The sequence below is a fragment of the Bacillus rossius genome, chromosome 13 (genome assembly GCF_032445375.1).
Source record: "Bacillus rossius redtenbacheri isolate Brsri chromosome 13, Brsri_v3, whole genome shotgun sequence".
NCBI lineage: Eukaryota > Metazoa > Arthropoda > Insecta > Phasmatodea > Bacillidae > Bacillus > Bacillus rossius.
In genome coordinates, this window is record NC_086340.1 from 44,909,697 (window position 1) to 44,930,163 (window position 20,467).

At 39.1% G+C, this 20,467-nt stretch overlaps 2 protein-coding genes across 6 annotated transcripts in view; both read left to right on the forward strand.

Annotated features, from left to right (window-relative positions):
- LOC134538507 (neurocalcin homolog) overlaps positions 1–20,467 on the forward strand; it is a 586,036-nt gene that overhangs the window by 214,365 nt on the left and 351,204 nt on the right. The window lies entirely within an intron of this gene.
- Positions 1–20,467, forward strand: part of LOC134538505 (neuronal calcium sensor 2) — a 560,474-nt gene that overhangs the window by 214,178 nt on the left and 325,829 nt on the right. For 4 of the 5 annotated variants that reach the window (XM_063379883.1, XM_063379884.1, XM_063379885.1 and 1 more), the window contains one exon: positions 17,320–17,369. In XM_063379883.1, coding sequence (XP_063235953.1) covers positions 17,320–17,369 — 50 coding nt within the window. Of the gene's footprint in view, positions 1–17,319; positions 17,383–20,467 lie in introns of all 5 variants that reach the window. The other variant, XM_063379886.1, reaches the window with a different exon arrangement.

Sequence of the window (20,467 nt, forward strand, 5' to 3'; positions counted from 1 at the left end):
AGAGCGAAACATACATCTCGGGAGTCGAAATAAGTCACATTTTATACAAAGATTCAGTTATTTGGTATTACGAAGAACTATTCGTTTGAGTTAAATTCTTCGTTGTGAAAGTTCCGTAAATTTTCTGTAATTTCCAACAGTGCGCCTGCATGGACTGTCATTCTCTCGCCTGAGTTTCTCGGGCTTCAGAACACGCAGGTCGCCTCCGGTTGGCCAGACAGCCCAGCCAATCAGAAGAGAAGAGGCCACTGATTTGCCAGCGCCCTCAGCCATTCACATAAGCCCAGCTCCGGTTGGCCAGACAGCCCAGCCAATCAGAAGAGGAGAGGCCACTGATTTGCCAGCGCCCTCAGTCATTCATATAAGCCCAGCTCCGGTTGGCCAGACAGCCCAGCCAATCAGAAGAGGAGAGGCCACTGATTTGCCAGCGCCCTCAGCCATTCACATAAGCCCAGCTCCGGTTGGCCAAACAGCCCAGCCAATCAGAAGAGAAGAAGCCACTGATTTGCCAGCGCCCTCAGCCGATCACAGACGCCCAGATCCGATTGGCCCAACCAACAGGCCAACCAGACGAAAGGAAGACTGTGATTGGCTTACAGCTGCAGCCAATCGGGAAACATTCCCCTCTCGGATGGGAGTTTTAAAAGACAGGAGAACTTGTAATAACCTCAGTAGGTAACTCTTCCCTGATGGTGGCGACCGAAACGTCGGTGATATATTCGCCTTGGACGCGGCTAGAATCCAGAAGCCAAGCAGCTTCGAACATGGCCGCGAAAGCTTGCGATATTTATTAGTGGGTGTGCTATGCTTGCTTGCTATGTTAATAATTGATGCCATCGGCATAGCAACTTGCTGATTTGTTGTTAAAAATCTTTGTATAACTGTTCTGTATTCATAATGGCGTTTATACGATTGTTCCCTGGGAGTTCATGTCAAGCTTAAACACACTACAGTACAACTACAGTGCGTATTTTCTAATCAAATGCTAACGGACACTTATTCCATAGGCCAATACCTCCGTGCCTCAGATGTGCCAGAACCCTGCCTCTCAGCCAATCAGATCTCACATGTTCCCCGATTTACAGCAAAATGTTAACTCTCATGAACAGTTTTACGGTTCGAACAGTCATCTTATTTAGTTCCCTCATTGTATTTATTGACATTAAAACCTTAATTAGATTTATATAAAATTAAATTATAAAAAACATTATTGGATTAAAATAATAGATGTTAATTTTTACAATATGCTGCCCTCTTCTATTAACAATTTGATGTAATAAAATTTCTTGGACGTACATCATTGCAGTTTTGCACTGTTTGTCATGGAAAAAAAACATTCAAGAACGCAAATTAAAATTAAAAATGTAAACATAAACCCACAGGGAACAAGCCAAGATCAGCTGATGCCAAGCAGATAAAACTAACGATGAACTTGAACAGGTATTATGGACAGCACAACGACGACAGCACAGACGAAAACACTCAAACCCTAATATCAGACAACTCAACAATTCCTTGGAAGGAATATAGTCATGAAGAAATAATAACAGTACAAACGAAAACAGTGGACTAACAACGACCAGACAGTATCAACAATAACAGTGAATGCCGGTGGACAACAAAACTTGGAAAAAACAACGGTAACAACACCTACGAACACAAGTAGGTCTCCTGTGACAAAACAGGCGCGATGTTTCAGGGACTGGCATCATGAACCGTCATCAGGCACAAATCAGTCTGTGCCTGATAAAGGCCTAAAGCAGTTGAAAGCCAATATGGCGTCTTTCGGTTGGACATTAGTTTAGTAAACACAACCCATTGCTAGAGACCTGTAAAATTCGCGGATTCATTTCGCGATAGGCTAGAGTCCAAATACTTTTGACATTATTTTGCTTCAGTGATTGGGGCCACAGTTTATCTGGAGGACTCTGGGCCAATGACAAATCTTTAACAGAAGAATTAACGAATCGAGATCATTCCAGTAAACAGGTGTTACGAGTCGGTAACCAATCAGCAGATGTAATTTGCACGAGTGCATAGAGGATCATGTAGGGATTTGAAATCGCGAATATTACAGGTCTCTACCCATTGGTGTTCTGGAAACGCACGTTGCCTGTTTGTCTGGGAACACAGGAACACGCCCCGTCTCGGTGACCTTGGTTCGAAGTCGCGGGAACTCGGAGCGCCGGTTGGTCGGTTCTGCCGGTGACGTCATGGGTGCCTCGGGGCGCCGAGCCAATCAGCCGGGCGCTAATTACCGAATGCGTCCTTTGCTCTCATTGTTCGCCTTTCCGCCCGGCCTCTATTCCTCCCCTCCCTCCCGCCCCGGGTTCTCTTTGAGGCGGCGACGCCTTCTTTTCACAGACGAGAGAGCCAAACGCCCGATCGTGCAACTTCGGTATTTTTTTTTTTTTGTTCATTGTAAAAGGTTAGGTTAGCTACATTATGAATACTTTAAAACATTGTGGACGGTTGATTTGGTTAGGATAGCTACATTAATGATACTCTGAAATCATGTAAACTGTTTCCTAGCCCTGGATAGCTACATATTAAAATGTTATTTGCTAAGCAACCATAAAATGATTTTACAGTATTTTTAATGTAGCTGTACTTACCTGTTATAACCAACCATCCACAATGTTTTAAAGTATTTATAATGTAGCTAACCTATCCTAATCGACCGCAAAATTTAATGCCACACCGGTTTATCCAATGAGATAGAACGGAAAAAAAACGAGCATGAACTTCGGGGAACTTCGGGTGTGGCTCTCTCGTCTGTGAAATGGAGGCTTCCCCAGGCCCGTCACATTGGCGCTGTGACGGCTTGGCGCAGGGACGTGACCATCACTGTCTGCTTCAATCAGTTCTGCGCCGTTGCCAACCTCTCCCGTGCATGGCGCAGCTTCTCTTTTGTAACCTGCGGCCTCGCAGATGAATGAATTGTTAGTGTTCGGTATCGTGGGTCTTGGCGTGACAGTACCGTCCGAGGAGATCTAACTAACTTGGCTGGTCGGTTGCGAGACCAGTTTACGTTTTACTCTATATATATTTAATGCAGTCAGAATCAAAATTACCCAATGCATAAATCATTTAAAGAATGTTTACTAACTAGTTATAATAAATTGATTTTTGTTTGAGATTTTTGTACGTTTTCTATATTGATAAAAATTATATAATGATGTTGACTCAAAAATAGAACTGTAAATATAAATAGGATTTCAATTTTTTTAAGAAGTTTATTTATCGGTTTTGTGGTAATGGCAAATTCGTAAATTTTTATTATGAGATTATTATTATGAAATTCACAACGAAATAATAATTCACGTATTTATTTAATTATCTCTGCATTTGTAAAAATATTCATGAACATTTAGGTACACACCAACCACATTGGTGTGCCAAATGAATCTTAATGATGGTGAAATTACCCTGGAATATTTTTGGTAAACTAAAGTATTCACAGTAAAAAGTAATCTGAAGTTTTAAAATACTTAAGCAAACAGGCATTGCAATGTATTATTATACAGTTTCTGTCTTTAAATTTCCCAGAGGCTTAGTAGAACGCCGTCAGAGCACGAGCTGGTAACTTCAAGGGACGTGGTTGATTCTTGTCACTGGGTTTTATTTTATTTTTTTTCATTATAATACAATTTTTATGAATTAGCTCAATAAGTTCAAGGTTTTGTTTGTAGGTAGTATTTACAGACTGATTGTAATCGTTTAATCAAAATAAAAACTAATTAACAAATATTCAGTGCTATAATAAGTTTCAGGGTGATATTTTAGTAACGCCTTAGAGGTGTACACAACTAACATGTGCGGAAACATTATAGTATTAACTGTTAAGTTAATATTATGAAGTTGGGCGGTATTTTAATAGAATTACTTGTCGAATTCAGACGCATAGCCGGTGTTTTATCGGAGTCGTTTCTGATAGTTTAAAATTCCCGGTTGTTTCGTGTTGTTAATTGCTATCTGGGTTTGATGGTGGCAAGGAGCGAGCTCTAGTGGCGGGCGCAGAAAGTGCGTGTGTGGTTTTTGAAATGCGAACTTTTGACGTGACAACGTCTAATAAATCGATGAACGCCGGCTGCACGCACGAAAGTGTCCTGTTACGCACATTGTACCGTTACGCTGTGTCCCGTTACGCTCATTGTACGCTTGCGTCGCATCTATCACTCTTCCACTCGATTGAAACAACCATCGATTTGACTTTTTCGAGGCACATTAAACTTGAAACACTCCCATTCGTTTCCTACTTTTCCTATCATCGTCCTATCCTTAACAGAATAACACAGATTGGAAGAAGTTAAATAGCAAACATGTATAAAAGTTATAGTTAAAATAATCTGTCCGTTACAGTAATAAACATATTTGAATTAATGAGTGCAAATAAAAGTAAATTTATCAATTAAATTGTAGATTTCATTTCACTCCTTCTTTGTATCCATACAAAATAGTGATAATTCAATAAAAATGATTCAATTTTATTCATAAAAGTATGCAATCATTTCATCAATGTTTTGTTATGACGTCACGTTAAACTGTTGTCCGTAACCGTAAATCGACTCTACAGACAACCAAATTTTTATTTATCAGTTTGTTCATTACATTCGACGATATTTTAAACAATTGTTTGTTAACTTTTGTATCCGAGAATCGAATTATAAGTTTATTTGCAACATTGGAACACATGAATTTTCTCGTTACGGAAGTTATATGTTTACATACCACTGGCTTGTACAGAAAGACTAGTTCACATTATATAATATATATATCATATATTATGTATGTTATATACATACATACACACACATATATACATACATTATTAAATACGAGGAAGTTTTGAAGTGAAGTGGCATAAATAAAAGCCATCGTCTATCGCAATCAAGTCACTCACAAGCGATCTCGTATAAATAACAGTCTATTATCAGTTTAGACTCCACAAGTTAAACTTGTAACGTTTTTGGGTGGCGACAATGTTCGACGTCTTGGGTATACACGTTCCCGCCATCGTGTAGCCAGGTTCTATGCCTTACCGAGTCAAATATAAATTTATATGAAAATTGCACTGCAAGCTGTGAAAAAAAAATTTTTTAATCTTAAATGGCAGGGGTTATTTTTCTCTAACCCAAAAGAAAAGTTCTCTCACTGGTTACGTGCCAGACCAACAAAGTCCAAAGTTTTTATAGTCTGTTATTATTCTGAGACTGCCTCGAGGATTGTAGATGAAACTGAAGACAAGACAGTTGAAATACCGTCCATGAATATCCCGCATGTCACAACGAGAAGTGACATTAGCGGCCGCGCCTGGATGCTGGTGGTTCGGCAACCCGCATAGCCGCGCTGTGTGGCGCGTGCAAGCCCTCCAAGGATGACACGAGAACATTCACTGCAATTGTTTTTTTTTTCCTAGCCTAAGTTAATTCTAAGTGTGTAGGGGAGGGTCCAGGTTAGGGGAGGACCTAAGTGTGTCTCAGGCCGAAGCCTATACACTCTACCATGCGGGTTTTTAACCATGCAGGACAAGGGCGCGTGCATCATGTGCTTATTGGGGTTTACTGGCCAGCCATGGCTGCAATTGGCGCCATGACTGACGCCCCATTGGTCGCCTAGCTTAAAAGCTAGCTAAGTGTGACCCAGGTAAAACCTGCATAGACACAGGGAAAACCCTGGGCCGGTTCATGCGGGGATCAATTAACATGCATTAAGCAAGCAGGTAACTTTCACTGTAGTCGAGCCAGACGTCCGGACAGTTCCGAACAGTTCCGAACATATCCGAAGTACTATACGCCTCTCGCTTGTATAACTTCGTTGTAGGGATAAAAAAAAATTGTTGTCTGTAAAGTTGGTTTACGGACGATAGTTTAACGTGACAACGTCATAACAACATTAATGAAATGATTGCATACTTTTATGAATAAAATTGAATCATTTTTATTGAATTATCACTATTTTGTATGGATACAAAGGAGTGAAATGAAATCTACAATTTAATTGATAAATTTACTTTTATTTGCACTCATCAATTCAAAAATGTTTATTACTTTAACGAAGAGATTATTTTAACTATAACTTTTATACATGTTTGCTATTTAACTTCTTCCAATCTGTGTTATTCTGTTAAGGATAGGACGATGATAGGAAAAGTAGGAAACGAATGGGAGTGTTTCAAGGATGATGTGAAGGAAAATGGCTTACCCAACACCAAAATGCAGTCAAAAATAATATATTTGCGCCACGGTCTCTGACGCAATGCTAGGAGGAACGGGTTAGCAAAGAGCAATGAAAATGTTACATTGAAATGCATGAAAACAGAATTACGCCACGGACTCGGTCGCAATGCTAGGATGTTCAGGTTAGCAAATAGCAATATAAAATGAGCGTAACGGGACACAGCGAAATGGGACAATGTGCGCAACGGGACACTTTCATGCGTGCAGCCAGCGTTCATCGATTTATTAGACGTTGTCACGTCAAAAATAATGTGTGTAACTCAGTACATGCGATAGAAGTGAAACGTCTTTCGCAATTCAAACCTAGACTCGTAAGTACATCATAAAAGATAAAACGGAAAAATGAATGGAATAAGACTTTTTTTAAAAGTATAGTATTAGTAGGATTTAAGGAAAGTATTTACATAATAAAAATGAAAATATTATAGGCAAAATATCAGTTAAAGTTTTTAATGTATTTCCTTGATATTTACACTGATGTTAATATTGTAGCTGTATGGTTACTAAAATAAGAAACGTACGTGTTGGACTCTATACATTCCAAATTTGTGTAAGAACAGCATCTATTGTAGTTCCAGATATTGCTGATGTAATTTCAGGATCATTATTAATATTTATATTAAAATTTTCACGCCGAAAGTAAATTGATGGTATCGATTCATCAGATGTAAAATTAACATTAAAATCATTACCAAAATAAAAAGTGGTATTTTATCATATTGTCCGCCAAAAAGCGCCCATGCTGTTCCGACATCTCCTGCACTGCAACTTACCAGAATCACTAAGCGTGTGGATGATTTATTTTATTTATTTGCCCTGTTTTTACATGTGGCGAAGTAAAGTTGTGGACACAGCCCTGTCTTACACTTTAGAACAGATTTTAAAAAATGACAAATAATCTTTTTCAAATAAAAATAAACATTAGATAAAAAAACAAAGAAGTGATCAATTAACGAAAATGACTAAAATAAAAAAAATATCTCCCTCTTAAAGTACGCAAACATGTACAATTAATTAGAGTAGAATCCCGCTAATCCTATCTAATTGGGACCGAACCCTGTTCGGATTAGTGAAAATTCGGATTAGGCGGAAAATTTGTCATATAATGCTATATATTGCCTTTTTGAGGCGTATTTAGTGTCTGGTATGTCAAATATGTATGAAAGGTCAGACGAAAAATACACCTTTATTATTTAGCGTTCATATTTAGTATTATATAATATTTTTAATTACTCACATAGCCTAAACTACAATTTCTAATATTCCGAGTTTAACAAATCCAACAGCCTACATTATGTGACAACATTAGGTCGAAATGAAGGGCGGATCGTGAGTGTGTATTAGCGGAAGAGCTGTGACCTTGAACCAGACTAAACAAAGCCCGCATCCTCCTTACCTTATAGGCTTACGCATTCCTCTCCTCTTCCTTTGCCAACTATGATGAGTCAGACAGTCAGTGTGTCTCCTGCTACTGCTGTGTCACCTTCTACTGCGCACTTGCCCTGTGTTTTGTGAGCGGTGTGTAGTGCTGTTGGTCATCATTACAAACAAGCGTAAACATAACTCGTGTACATTAAAAGAAAAACTGGAAGTGCTGAAAAGACTTGACAAAGGTGAAAGTGCCACTCTGTTATCGAAAGAATTCGGTGTTGGCAAAGCAACCATTTCCGAGTGGAAAAGAACATAGGTAAAATTGAGCAGTTGTGTACTATGAAAAGTGAAAAAAATATTGAAAAACGTAACAAAACGATCGTGTCTTCTTACGAAAAATTGTACGAAGCACTTTTTTTTATGGTTTACCCAAGAAAGACAAAAAGGAATCCCTATTACTGGCCCTCTGATTCAAGAAAAAGCGCTTCGATTGAACAAGCTCATGGATGGTGACGCATCATTTACAGCTAGTTGCGGTTTCTTAGACCGATGGAAGAAACGAAACTGAATCAGGCAGCTTACAATAACTGGGGAGAAACTGTCAGCGAACAACGAATCAGCTATTGAATACCTTGAGGAGTTCAAAGATATAATTTATTTCTACTCGCCACAGCAATTTATAACGCGGATGAGACGGGACTTAACTATAAAGCATTGCCTACCAGAAGTCTTGCACAACAAGAGGAACAATCTGCACCAGGGTTTAAAATGGATAAACAACGCCTAACTGTGTTAGCCTGCTGCAATGCTTCTGCCACAAATAAGCGTCCACTGATGGTTATCGGCAAATCGGCAAAACCAAGCTGTTTTACAAACATGAACATGAACACACTCCCTGTATTTTACATAAACCAAAAGGAAGCTTGGATGGATCGTGTCTTGTTCCAAGACAGGTTTGAAAAACAATTTGCTGCCAAAAGCAAAGGCTTTTAACAAAGAAAATGGATTGCCTCCTAGTGCTTTGTTTCTCATAGACAATGCTCCGCCACATCCTGAAGAAATGCAACTTGTTTGCGGTGATATCAAAGCCATTTTTCTCCCACAAAATGTCACTTCAATTTTGCAGCCAATTTACCAAGGAGTTTTGCAGGCTATGAAACAGAATTACAGAAAAATGCTTCTTCGTAGCCTGCTCGAAGAGAATGAAGAACTGACAATCTTGCATAAACTCAAGAAAATCACCATCAAAGATGTCACTTACTGGGTAGCAGAAGCTTGGGAGAAAACACAAAAGGAATCTCTACAGAAATCATGGAAAAATCTCTGGCCTGATTTAGAGTTTGTCCAAACGGTCTTCCCCCCGGCAAAAGAAAAGTTTTAACTTCAACTAGTCAAAAAAAAATGTACCAAGATGCGAAAATGCAGAAGAGTGCGTTGAAAAGTGGACAACTTTGGCCACAGATGAAGATATCGTAGCAGCTGTGCAGGAACGTCAACTGATCTCGATGCAGACGACAGTGAGGAGGAAGGTAGTTTCTCACACTGCCGCAGCCAGCGCCCTTGATCTGGCTTTGCGCTACGTCGAGCAACATGCCGATGCAACCCCAACATGTCATGTTTATGCGGCGTTGGCGAAACTTTTGCATCTTCAAGCCGATTTAGTGCATTGCGTCAAAGGAAGATTACTAACTTTACCTCTTAGATAATGGTTTGCTTTTTTACGTTTTGTTTGTGTCAATCGTGTACAAACATGAATTCTACATATAGTATGTAAGTAAATTCAAAAATTTTCAATACGTACATAAATGTATTTAAGTACTATGTACCTAATACTATTTTTTCTCTTTTCAATTAGAAAGTTAAATAGTTTAATTATAAGTTTATTATGTACATATTAATAAACGTACAATATAACTTGAAAAAACTTGTTTTTCTTTACTTTTCCTAGTGTTTAAATGTTATAAAAATTATTTTTTTTTTGTCCTAGCCCTGTTCGGATTAGGCGGATTTTCGGATTAGCGGGACTCTACTGCAATTAATTTTTTTTCACTATGTGCTCTTAAATGATTTTTTTATTATTGACAGTACAAACAAAAATAATGATAACATTAAAAAAGTAGACGAACAAGAACAAAAACTATAATTTACAAAAAAAGGCAATTATGTAAACTACACTTATGTAAACTACACTTTCAAAACAAAACAAAAATCTATCGATTATTTAACCAGTCATATTACTCTAATAAACTTGTCACGTAACAAGTATAGGCCAACAAAATGGAAACAATAGTTCTACAGTCACAGGAAAAAATTGATGCTGTTGTTGAATGATCCGTAAGAATAAATGGGGGTAGGTTTATTATTTCCAGTAATTGTTTGTGACGATGTTGTTACTCTCTGTTACTACAATGGACTGCTCACATGTTTTCAGCCCGCTGTGTATTTTAGTCTCGTGGTGGACCCGCAGTTGGTAGTCGGACAGCAGGCCCGGTGCGGCGTGTGATTACCGCGGGCTTGTTTGGCCTCGGCGGGCGCCTCGCGGCCAGAACCCGTCTCCCCGTCCCACCGCGCTTGTTTTTATATTGTTATCTTCAGTTTTAGTGGCGGTCGTTACCTCCCCGCGCCGGTCGTGCCAGCGGACAATGCCGCGTCGACACAGGGCGCGAGTGGCTTTGTTCGGCGCGTGTGACGTCAGCGCCGTATTCACAATTCAACCCCCCCCCCCCCTCGCCTCTTCTTCCAATCCCATCTCCCGCGGGCCTGAGCGGTATGTTGTGCTATGAATCATATAATAACTGAAGGGGTTTTTAAAGCGGGGCTTCCCAATAAACGATAACACCGAGAGAAAGGTTTGTTTGCCTCAACAAAATATTTCTTTGCGTATGGCGAAATAAATGTATTTTGCAGCAGAAAATATTTTCTTTACCCAACAAACTGATTTCGTCAACTCAAAACTGTATGTTTTGTTTATTTTTGTTGCTCGCTAAATTTGGTCATGTCAACAAAATATTTTGTTGACGCAAGTAAATATTTGTTTCGCCATGTATAAACAAATTATATATATTTCAAACAAACTTTTTCCTTTGAATAAAATTCTTTACAAAATACATATCAACATAACATGAGAATACTGAGAACTAGTTGAAAAAAATGGAATAACAAACGTAAACATATTGAAATATGTTGGCAAGGGGGGAAAAGTCTATGAAATGTAAAAATATAGTGAGTGAAATGGTCTGAGGTCTCGTCTACATTTGTATAATCAGAAAGCATTGAAAGACGTGCGAAAGGCGATACTGTTAGGTAAAGCAGCGACGGAACTCACTGTTGCGACTGTATGCTGGTGGATTGTTTGTTTTTGTTTCGTCATTTTTAATCGATGCCCTCACCTGGTTCAAACATTGGACTCCAAATTGCAAGCATTTTTTTTTATTAAAATATAAACAAATGCTTCTTTTATTGATTTAAAAACATTCCATTAAAATTTGCTAATAAATAGTTACGGATTTTCAATATGGCGGACATAACACAAAAATTGCAACATTTATAGAATCAAATGTGGCGGCTTCCAGCAGAACAGATAAACCAATATGGCGGCCATCAGCAGACTACAACAAGATGACATCCATAACGGAAATTGCATGTCCTAGAATCCAAATGGCAGCCATAACGAAAAGTGCAACGATCACATAATACACATCCAATATGGCGTGCGTAAAGAAAAGTTATGTTCTACAATCCAAGATGACTGGCGTATCGAAAAGTGTAACATTCTAGAATCCAAGATTGTGGGTGTAACGAAAAGTGCAACGTTTAAAGGAAACAATTTTTTTTTACATTTTTTGGAATTTTTGGCCAAAAATTAAAGAATTTCAAGTTTATGGTCAAGGTCAAAGGTACCCTCCAGAGGCTTATTAGAGGCTTGCCCATGGGGGAGGTTAAGCATCTTCTGAGGAAATTTCTAATTTTTGGATTTTTTTTTAGAGTAAAATTTGGGAAATGTTTCCTAAAAGCTGGACTGCTTATGTCGAAATAGGAAATTTTGAGGAATTTTGAGTCATTTTTTAATAATTTGTATGAAATTTGACAACGAAACTGTTCGCCGTGACATCAGAGGTCGGTCGATCATTGACCCCACCCCAAGATGGTGGGCATGTTCTTAGAATTGAAAATGGCGATCGTAGCGATAAATACAGCAGAGATTGGGGCGCTCGATGCCAAGATGGCGAAATTCAAGGTCAAACATCAGTGTAATCCAAGATGGCTGCCATGTCTTCAGAGTTTAATATGGCGGCTTAACGAAAAGTGCAACAGTAACGTTTTTAATTTAGATGACGGCAGTGACGTCATCGGAGATGTAGGTTCCAAGGCATAAGCCGCCACCTCACACCCCGCCCAGGCACCAGTCCCTGTACCGGCTATTATATACTAATGTCGGCGAGTTTCGCTCTAATCAACCTTTCCTCTTGTTATCCCCTTTTGCGGGGGGCAAGGGGGGCAACTATGCGGATACAGGCAGGTACTAAACGTTATACAGCATTTATTTGTGCTCTGCCGTCCCACAGAACATTCTTGGTAAGATATAACTACGCTGGCAAAGTCTCGGCAGCCATTCCCCCCTCTCTCTCCTCTTTTAGCAGGACGAGAGGTGAAGCAGTCGGCAGAATGTTACAGAGGTCACCACGAGTTTGCGAGCGATTTCGCTGATGCAGACGCTTATGTGTAGTATTGCCGTGGCAATTTTTAACGGTGACATGTATGCTTAATTGCAGAGATCAATGCAAGAAGGTCTAGGGCGTGTCCGGCTGGTGAGTTCCTTAAATTCTGACAGTTTTTACACCACAAAAAACTACATCGTAAAATTAAATTTTCATGATTTTGTTGTAAATGTGGGTACAAGGCAACTTAAATCCACCAGACCGGTTTAGAATGCAATTTTTCTTTCCTTTCTTGGGCAAACTAAATATAAAATTCTGTAGTACTTTTTTAAATAAGAGTTACGGACGTAAACTTCTACGGTTCCTTTCTTCCTGCGTCGAGACGGTGTCCATAAGTTGTTGTGCTTGCCATACACACATATTAGCTTGGGCATTGTTTACGACTCTGTCAGCTCGCAATTTTAAACTCCACTGCTGCCTGGGGGCAGGAAGGATCAGTGTGCCGAACTTCTGTGCGAAACGCCCACGTGTCGATATTAACATCGACATCTCATGAATGTGATTGTTGGGTAAGTTTCAAAACTTTGGCCTATAATCGAGGGAGGAATCTCGTTGCCATGAAGATAGACACAAAAACATTTGTTACATATATGTAAAAATTCTAAATCGCGAAATGTTATGAATACTATATGAAGAAAAAAAGTTGCTATAGATTTTTGAGATTAATAAGCAGGCAACGCCAAAAAAAATTGAAATTGCGATGTTAAATATGGTGTTTTGTCCAGACACTTATTATATAAATTGATTGTAGACACTTTCCGCTCTCCGCAGCGGGAGACAAGGAAACGTGGCGGTGCGACGACAAGACCTCTTGCAGTGTGTTTGCGCTGGCGCCCCCTCTGTGTTTGGCGACTGTCTCGTCGATTAGTCCCGGCCCGTGTGTGTGCAGTGTCGATGTCTTGTCAGCCCGTCGATACCCGGGCCAGACTCCGAGTCGCTCCCGCCTAGTCACACTGTTTCTTCCAGTACTTGGGAGTGGTCCTGACTCCTGCCGCTGGAGGAGCCTGCCTGCCGGCTCCGGTATCCGAGGCAGAGTTATATTTTTATTGTTTTCTGAATAATTGGCAGCTCCTTTGGCATGGCTGCGTTGTTGTGCGCGTTGGCGGTTACTTTAATTCATTGTTTGTCTGCAAATGGAACCATTCCTTCGGCCAGGTGAAAGGAATAAAGGCAGTTAGTTGCAAGTTAAAGTGGAACAGTGATTAGAGCTGTATATAACTTATTATATAAATATTTTCTATTTGGTACAACTTAAAAGAACGGGTAGGAGAAGAAATTAAGATAATGATTTCCTGTTGTATTAATATAAATGCATTTCGGAGGGCTCTCTTGCTTCTGCCTATTCATGTGTTACTTAGTAGTTAGTAATGCTAACAGCCGTGGTATTTATCTAAAAAATAATTTGATTGGAATTCATTTATGCTACGAAAACGAATGAGCATTTGTAAGCGAATATCGATCTCGAGGTTTAGTATCGAGTATCGGCTGTGTGCAACGTGGCCGCTTTTACAGTTCCTGGAACTGCGAAATGTTCGATCGATCTTTTCGGAATACTCGAGAACACACAGCTTGCGTGGCACATTCTGTTTGTAGACTGTTTAAGCAGTTACAGAAACTTGTAGAATGGCGTATGGTTCATTACGTTTCTAGAATGTTCTGCACGGATATATAATTCTGCATTTATGCTGGCCTTTCTTCAGTGCATACAGCTTCCTGCACCCGTAGGCCCAGGCGAAGAGTATATTTAGTCTCGTGAACGGTGTCTGCGAGAGCAATAGTAACGACATAAGCCTTATAAAAGTGAGTTTTTGAAGTGAAAACTTCTAGGGGAAGGTTTGGATAGGGAGTAAATTCATGTAAGTCGTCATCGACATGGTCACGTGACGTGTTAACGATAACACTATATATGTTCCTATTAGTGTTCAAATTGTGTTTTGTTCAATTTTTATTATTTAATCTTAAGTATACGATTACTGTGCAGTAAAAAGTGAGTATAAAATATATTAATATTCTCATATAGGTACATAGTTTGAATAACGAAGAAAACGGAGTCTTTGTAACAATATAACCTACAAATTAAGAACATTATTTATTTTTTTATTACCTAGAATTACTATGCAATGCGTATTTTATAGTAATTTAGGAGTTATTTTACTAACGTGATGATACAAATTTGTTGTGTGATAATATTTTTTCGAAAAAATTGCGAAAAAGTTTTCACTTCTGTCGGCAGTCCTCATGACTGGTTTGAAATTTTTTTTTTTCGTATGATATTCACCAACTCGAGCACAGTCCAACTTCAGTAAAGTCCTACTGGTACCCACCCCTTAGTTTATAACTTGTCTTCGGTTATGTTTCTGTGAGGCAGGTTCTCGGATGCTGAGGCATGTGAGACTCGATACTTGAGTTAAGTCTCTGTTAAACCATCGCAACTATTCTCGTTTAACTTCGCTAATTGCGAAACTCTTCTGGGCGATGTTGCGTTCTGTCGTGTAGTTCGGATGTGTTGCTTTCGAAAGCGACTGGTTCCGCGTACTAGTTTCGTGGTGTGACGGCTCGAAAGGCAACTTGTGTTCCCGACAGCGACGACCGCAGGTAGTTTCTCGCCTGCGGTGTGTCGTGTGGGTAGCGAGGGAGTGTTTGTTGTAGCTTCGCTCCTCATCTTGTTTGACACGTGGTGACAATTTGATTCTTTTTAAACCGTTTTTTTTGTTTTCTCTATCTTGTGGTAGTCTCTAAAACGTTATGTGTTTTCATAAGTCAATTTATATAATATATGAAGTAGCTTCGCTTCTGGGTTGTAGCCGTGGCCTTGGCAAATAATTCACCAACGTTTCGGTCTCGACATTGCAGTCGCCATCATCAGGGAACAGTTATCATCATCAGGGAGCAGTTACCATAATCAGGGAGCAGTTACCTACTGAAGTCGGTGAATTATTCGCCGAGGACACGGCTACAACCCAGAAGCCAAGCTACTTCATACAATGGCCGTGAAAGCCTGCGAACATTATTATATAATCTATGTGTTATAATTCAAAGTCAAGCAGTTGATTGGCTATTCAAGTATCGTTATTTGCAAAAAGAAAGTTTTTCAGTTATAAGCAATTTTCTAAAAGATTTAAAATATCCACCCTGCACCAAATTATTATCTATCGTGACTACTTTATTAAGTAAACGTGACAAAACGTTATTTTGACAACAGTTTGAATAAAATGAAACATGCTTTACTTTTGGAGGGAAAAAAATCTTGAACGTCTTATACAGTAAAAGTTTATTTTATCATTTAACTTAGTCTATTTATACCGAAAAGAAAATTACTATAGCAACCAAGCAAGATATTTTAAAATATGGCTCAATCAAGCAAATAACTCGCTTAGTTGGCATACAATTTTTGTTACAGTGCAAATAGTCCTAAGTTACCCGACTTAAAATTTTTGCCGCATAAGTCGTGCAAAGAATTCACTTTTCCAGGAAGTTAAAGTTTCATTGTATTTCGAATTGTCAAAAGTACGGTTATTCACGATTGCCTAGAAAAAATTTGTAGTCACAGGATTTAATAATTTAGTACAGCATGAAAATTTTAAAACTAAAAAAACCCTTCAACTCAAAAACTACAAAACCTTTTTTTTAAATTTAAACAGTTGTTAGCTGGCCTACCAATTTTCTTGGTTTGACGTCGAGTTATTGACAACCTGTAGGTCTATGCAAACTGAATTTATTTTCCCGGAGTGTGTGGTTAGGACGTTGTCTTATGGCATAAAAGTTGTAATCTGTCAACAGTAATAAATAGTGAATTATGTCGCGGTTTTTTTTTTGTGTAGCAATGAGGAGCTATAATAGTAGATATAATTTTATGCACGGGGCTGGATGAGAAAAATCCAGACACCTACGGGTTATTTTTTGACTCGCAATGTTGGTTCGAGACTAGCCTTGGGCAGCCAACATTACCACAAAAATTTTTATGTTTTCTGTGCGCCTACTTGGTGTTTCTCTGCGATTGTTCATCATTTAATTTAATTTAATTAGTGCATAGTTATCAAAAATAAATAGCCGTGACGTTTATCGCTTCTGGTTCTACAATAAATTAAGATCAAATCGGACCTGCTGATCTACAGATGTGACTTAGTATGCTAACACTTTGTAAATTATTCCCCCTTCAAGGTTGAGCCGTGTCGAAGTGTTAGATTGTAGCGACGTTTCGTTTTGCACTGCAGGAGTTATCTTCAGGATTGAGAAATAAAGTGTGATCTAGAAGGTGTAAGGCTCTATATATACTGCTAGGGGTCTTATTTAGGTCGCCAATAACGAGATGCCTCTTCCTATAGGTTCAGGTGTCAGTCCTGCCATTGGCTTCGGTATCGGCCAATAATTTATACTTGTTCTCATTAGTCGTGTTTGTCACTTGGAGTCAGGCCCCATGGCTTCACTCCTCTTGCTCTGCTGGTGCTCGCTTACTTTTCCGTGAGAGCCGGCAGTTTACTTAAGTTTACATATGGATATATTGTTTACCATAAATACATGTTTTCGGTAGCACTACTATTAAATAACATTTGTTGGAATTTGTAAGATAGAGTTTGAGGTAAATTACTGAAGTGAAATTTGCAGCATTATCTACTAAATTACATATAATCTAAGTAGGCCTACATAATTAAAAAATGTTTTTTTGCCTTGTTCTAAATTTGGTTAGTATGTTTAAATTTTTTCAAGGTACGCCGTTTCGCTATTACCTATCACCATGTTTTTAGTGTTCGTCAATTCGTACAAAGTTTGAGTGTAATCCACGTAATAGATTTTAACCAGGCACTGTAGTATAAAACGTCTGATTATTTAAGTGGCACGTTATGTTTTTATGATGATATTATTTAATTACTGTTATTGTACAAACTTTGGGTGCATTTATTTTACATTAAGCGTTTACAATATTTTACTTAACATTTGTACACAGGATATACAGTGCACGCCTTCCATGGTGTTTTTTTTTTTTTTTCTAGACGGGTTTTACGGCGACCATGTGGCGATTCGTGTTTGGAAGTCTTCGCTGGTGCGTATTAGTGGTAAGTGAATTAACATCATTTGCATTAAGTGTGTTGGATAAATTGTTATTAGATACAAAATGCTATTGTAACCATACCAAGTACATTAATGTATATTGACTAGACTTTTGGGCACGGTTAAGCCTCAAATTTGAAGGTTTAGTTACCAGCGTTAGCAAGATGGCTTTTGAAACAAACAGGCTGTTTACTATGCCATATTTGTACTACTTTTTAGTCTTTGTAAATCTCAGGATAGGTCTACCAAGCCAGGTTGATTTTTTTTTTCGTTTCGTAGTCATTACTTTTTTAAGGGTTCTTTCTAAACCTTTTATTTCCATACCGCCCTTGAATTTGTTGCTGTGCCACTGACAGTTGATAAAAAGAGGAGCGCAAGTGATGATAGTTACAAAGACTTGCACTTGGGTCAAGGTCGTGGTTATTATTTTATCCCGCCGGAGAGCGTTAGTAGCGTTAGTACAAAATATATTCGAATAAAGAGAGTAAAACCCAAGGGAAAGATTCAAGAATTAAAACAGGATATATTGTGAAATATGTACAGAGAGAATAGTCAATTTTGATCGCGTGTGCGATTAAAGAAGGCAAATTTTCAGTGCTTAAAGGTAAAAAAAAATTGTGATGACGCGAAAACCCTTGAAACTAATGGTTCCTTATCATCTTTGAAAGATTTGTGCAATGGGAGTGCATGACTTGGGATGTAAGCTTTTGGACATACCTACGCCATTGCTAAGCAATGGTTCCTGTCTCCCCATTCGGAGGCCGTGTCTGCTACGTTAAGGCCGAGTGCCGTGGCAGAGCCGGGCCCGCTTAGTTTAATTTGTGACCGCTGAGCGGCGCACTAACAGCGGATCCCGCGCAGCTAGCGAGGGAGGGTCTGACGGGCTCTTAAACTGCAGACGATCTGCGGCGCCGTTCGCCGTGAAACTGTGCTGGGGGGCGGGGGCGAGGAAATGGAATCGTTATCCGCGGAGGCGCGCTGCTCCGGGACGGGAGAGGCTATCAGAGGCACGTCACTCGGAACGAGATCGGACTTAGTTTCCCCCACGGCAAGTCCTCCGCTGAAGCACTTCGCCCGGCTCTCGGCCGCGCTGTTGATGGTGATGAGAGGTGGTATCCCCCCTTAGTGTCGGACAAACACCCAGTCCTCTTGTCTGATAGCACAGCACTCTTGGTAGTCACATGCCGAGTGAAGGACAATTACAATCATTTTATTGTGTGATCAACTTCAACGATTCGAACTTAATGACTAGAGACCTGCAAAATTCGCGGATTCATTGACCTCTAGGATAGACTCCACCGTCCTTCAAATACTCGCGGAAATGAAACCTGTTCATTGGCTACTGACGCGGTGAGACGTCTCAACTAGGCTGTCCGTAATTCGGCACCTTCTTGGTTTAGTGTTTCCCATTGGCTCACAGTTCCCCCGGATAAAATGTGGGCCGATCGCAGAAGCGGTACGAAGGTATAGTTGTTTTGATGCTAGCCTATCGCGAAATGAATCCGCGAATTTTGCATGTCTCTATTAATGACTCTTGTTACGATGTCCGTGACAGGCCGGGTGAGAATTCCGACCGACCAATTTCCTTTTATGTTCATCACTAAAATAACTTGAAAACACATGACTTAGTCTAAATCGCTTGTGTCGTAAGTTGGAATCGTTGTTACCATTGCCAAACGAATCTCATAATTTTTTTTTTCAAGTGTGTTTCATTGTCAACGTTGTGCAAATATAGGTCGTTAAAAGACGGGAAATCGTTTGAAGATCTACAGAGAATTTTTACACAAGCACAATCAGTTTGTTCACATATTAACATAACTGGATCAAATGGTATCTGATAAGTATAAAGACCAGTTGGAGAACACGAACGTCGATTTAATACACACAAGTCAATGAAATTGTCTTTGTAATTGTGGACAGTGCGTACTAAAGTCTTAATATAATTATTCAAGGCAGAAGAGGAGAATTACTATTTATATATATGAGTGTGTAAAAACACATCGTTCTTATGATGCTCTTCAATATCCGTTAATTTTTATAAGAGGAGAAGATGGATATCATTTCGATTTGGAACAGAGTGAACCCAAATGTATACATGCAGAAATAAGTATAAAAATAACTCGAACGTATTTTATGCATAGAGCATAATGTTCAGAGACAACAAGGGATACAGTCATACTACTAATTCCCGTTATTTATTTCAACCGTTTTTAGTGAATATGTATGCAAAAATAGAGCCAGAAAGAATCATATTCACACGATAGAACCAATATAAATTGCGTACAGAAGAGTACGTCCATTTGAGAGATGCAATCATGAATGACGACAACGTTGACGACATTGGAAGACCGGTGATTTTACCATCACTTACATAAGAATTCCAAGAGAAAAGCACGAGTACACACAGGATGCTATGACCTCTGTAAGAAAACATGATTGCCCTAATTTATTCATAAAATTCACTTGCAATTCGTCTTGGCCGGAGATCATAAAATGTATGATTTATGGACAAGCTCCTATGAACTGCCATGGCATAATAGCTCGAGTTTTTCGACAGAAACAAATGTAATTCTTGGATGCCATCGAAAAGAATCAATTTTTGGAACCGTTAGATGCTGGATGTACTCAGTCGAATGGTAGAAACGAATATTACCTTATTCACCCATTTTAATTTGGTTACACGAAGGAAAAAAAATCCACCCAAATCAAATTGATCAAATATTTAGAGCTAAATTTCCTAATTCAAAAGAGGATTCGGAATTATCAATATAATAGTAAAAAAAAAGATATATGCTCCTTGTATGAGTGAAGGCAAGTGTACAAAGAGATATCCAAGTCCATATTTAAATGAGACTCAATCAGGAGAAGATGATCTCCTGAAAATGGTGGTTTTGCTGCCCAAATAAGAACGCGAGGTAACCAAGAGATAGAAGTAGACAATCAATGGGTGGTGCCATAAGGTCTGCTTCTCTCACAAACGTTTCAAGCATACATAAACGCGACGTGGAATACTGTAACCCATGAAACATATGTATGAGCAGATATGTTAAAGGCAGTGATATGGCTGTGTTCGCAATAACCAGAGAAAAC